This window comes from Trachypithecus francoisi, unplaced genomic scaffold, assembly GCF_009764315.1.
Source record: "Trachypithecus francoisi isolate TF-2019V2 unplaced genomic scaffold, Tfra_2.0 Lachesis_group9, whole genome shotgun sequence".
Taxonomy (NCBI): Eukaryota; Metazoa; Chordata; class Mammalia; order Primates; family Cercopithecidae; genus Trachypithecus; species Trachypithecus francoisi.
Window position 1 is genome coordinate 17,448,978 of NW_022681474.1, and position 908 is coordinate 17,449,885.

Here is a 908-nt window from a genome sequence, read left to right on the forward strand (position 1 = left end):
ATCTTCCAGCGTCTTATATCTAAAGTTTATTTGGTGGATGGAAGCACTGTAGAATGACTTCCAGTGTATTATTTTTTCAAGTTTCAGTTATTTATTAATCAGTGTAATCTCCAATAGGTTACATCAACATGATTTCATTCATTTAGAGGAGAAATATTTCCTAGTGAAGTGGAAAATTGTGCGGATGGATTCTGGAAGACCTTCGGTCTAAAGCAGCTTTATAGTGAAACATTTCATTTAGAAATCTGGACCTTCTTTCTTCAGTTTGCTGTGATCCACATTCATTGAGTAGAACTTGTATTGATCATCGGGACCCAGTTTGTTCCAGGGATCTGGGTGATTCTTTCTGTCCCAACTAACATCTGGATTGAACAATGCCAGATGCAAGAGATACAGTCCTGCTCCAGTACCTCCAGCTCCAATAAATACTAAGAGGGGGATCAAGCTTGGATGCTTCTTAGCCTGACTGATGATCTGGTGGAGCATGTTAGCGGCAGAGACCTCCAACTGGAAAGGAGAGAACCAGCCTAGCCACCAGGCCCTGGCTAAGTAGTATCTCGCCAGTGTATTTTAAAAGGCCTTTGGGAATTTTCTGTTCTGCTTGGCCCACTCCTACTATAGATGTAAGACTGCAGTTGTATAATTGGTCTTGTTTTATTTAAACTATTTTGACTTCTTTTTTAATTTTGGTAAAATACATACAACATAAAATGTACTATTCTAACCATGTTTTTTGTTTTTTGTTTTTGTTTTTGTTTGAGACAGAGTTTCACTCTTGTTGCCCAGGCTGGAGTGCCATGGCACGATCTTGGCTCACTGCAACCTCTGCTTCCCAGGTTCAAGCGATTCTCCTGCCTCAGCCCCCAGAGTAGCTGGGATTACAGGTGCCCACCACCACACCGGCTAAT

General features: G+C 41.3%; 1 protein-coding gene across 1 annotated transcript; it reads right to left on the reverse strand.

Moving 5' to 3' along the window:
• Positions 1 to 203: 203 nt before the first annotated feature.
• Positions 204 to 548, reverse strand: LOC117082326 (cytochrome c oxidase subunit NDUFA4). Its single transcript, XM_033208967.1, has one exon. It carries the CDS (start codon positions 484 to 486, stop codon positions 238 to 240), a length of 249 nt encoding a protein of 82 aa, XP_033064858.1. The 5' UTR covers positions 487 to 548; the 3' UTR covers positions 204 to 237.
• Positions 549 to 908: the final 360 nt, after the last annotated feature.

Bases quoted from the DNA above. Each gene is read 5' to 3' on its own strand.
- LOC117082326 (XM_033208967.1), bottom strand. From the start codon at position 486: ATGCTCCACCAGATCATCAGTCAGGCTAAGAAGCATCCAAGCTTGATC.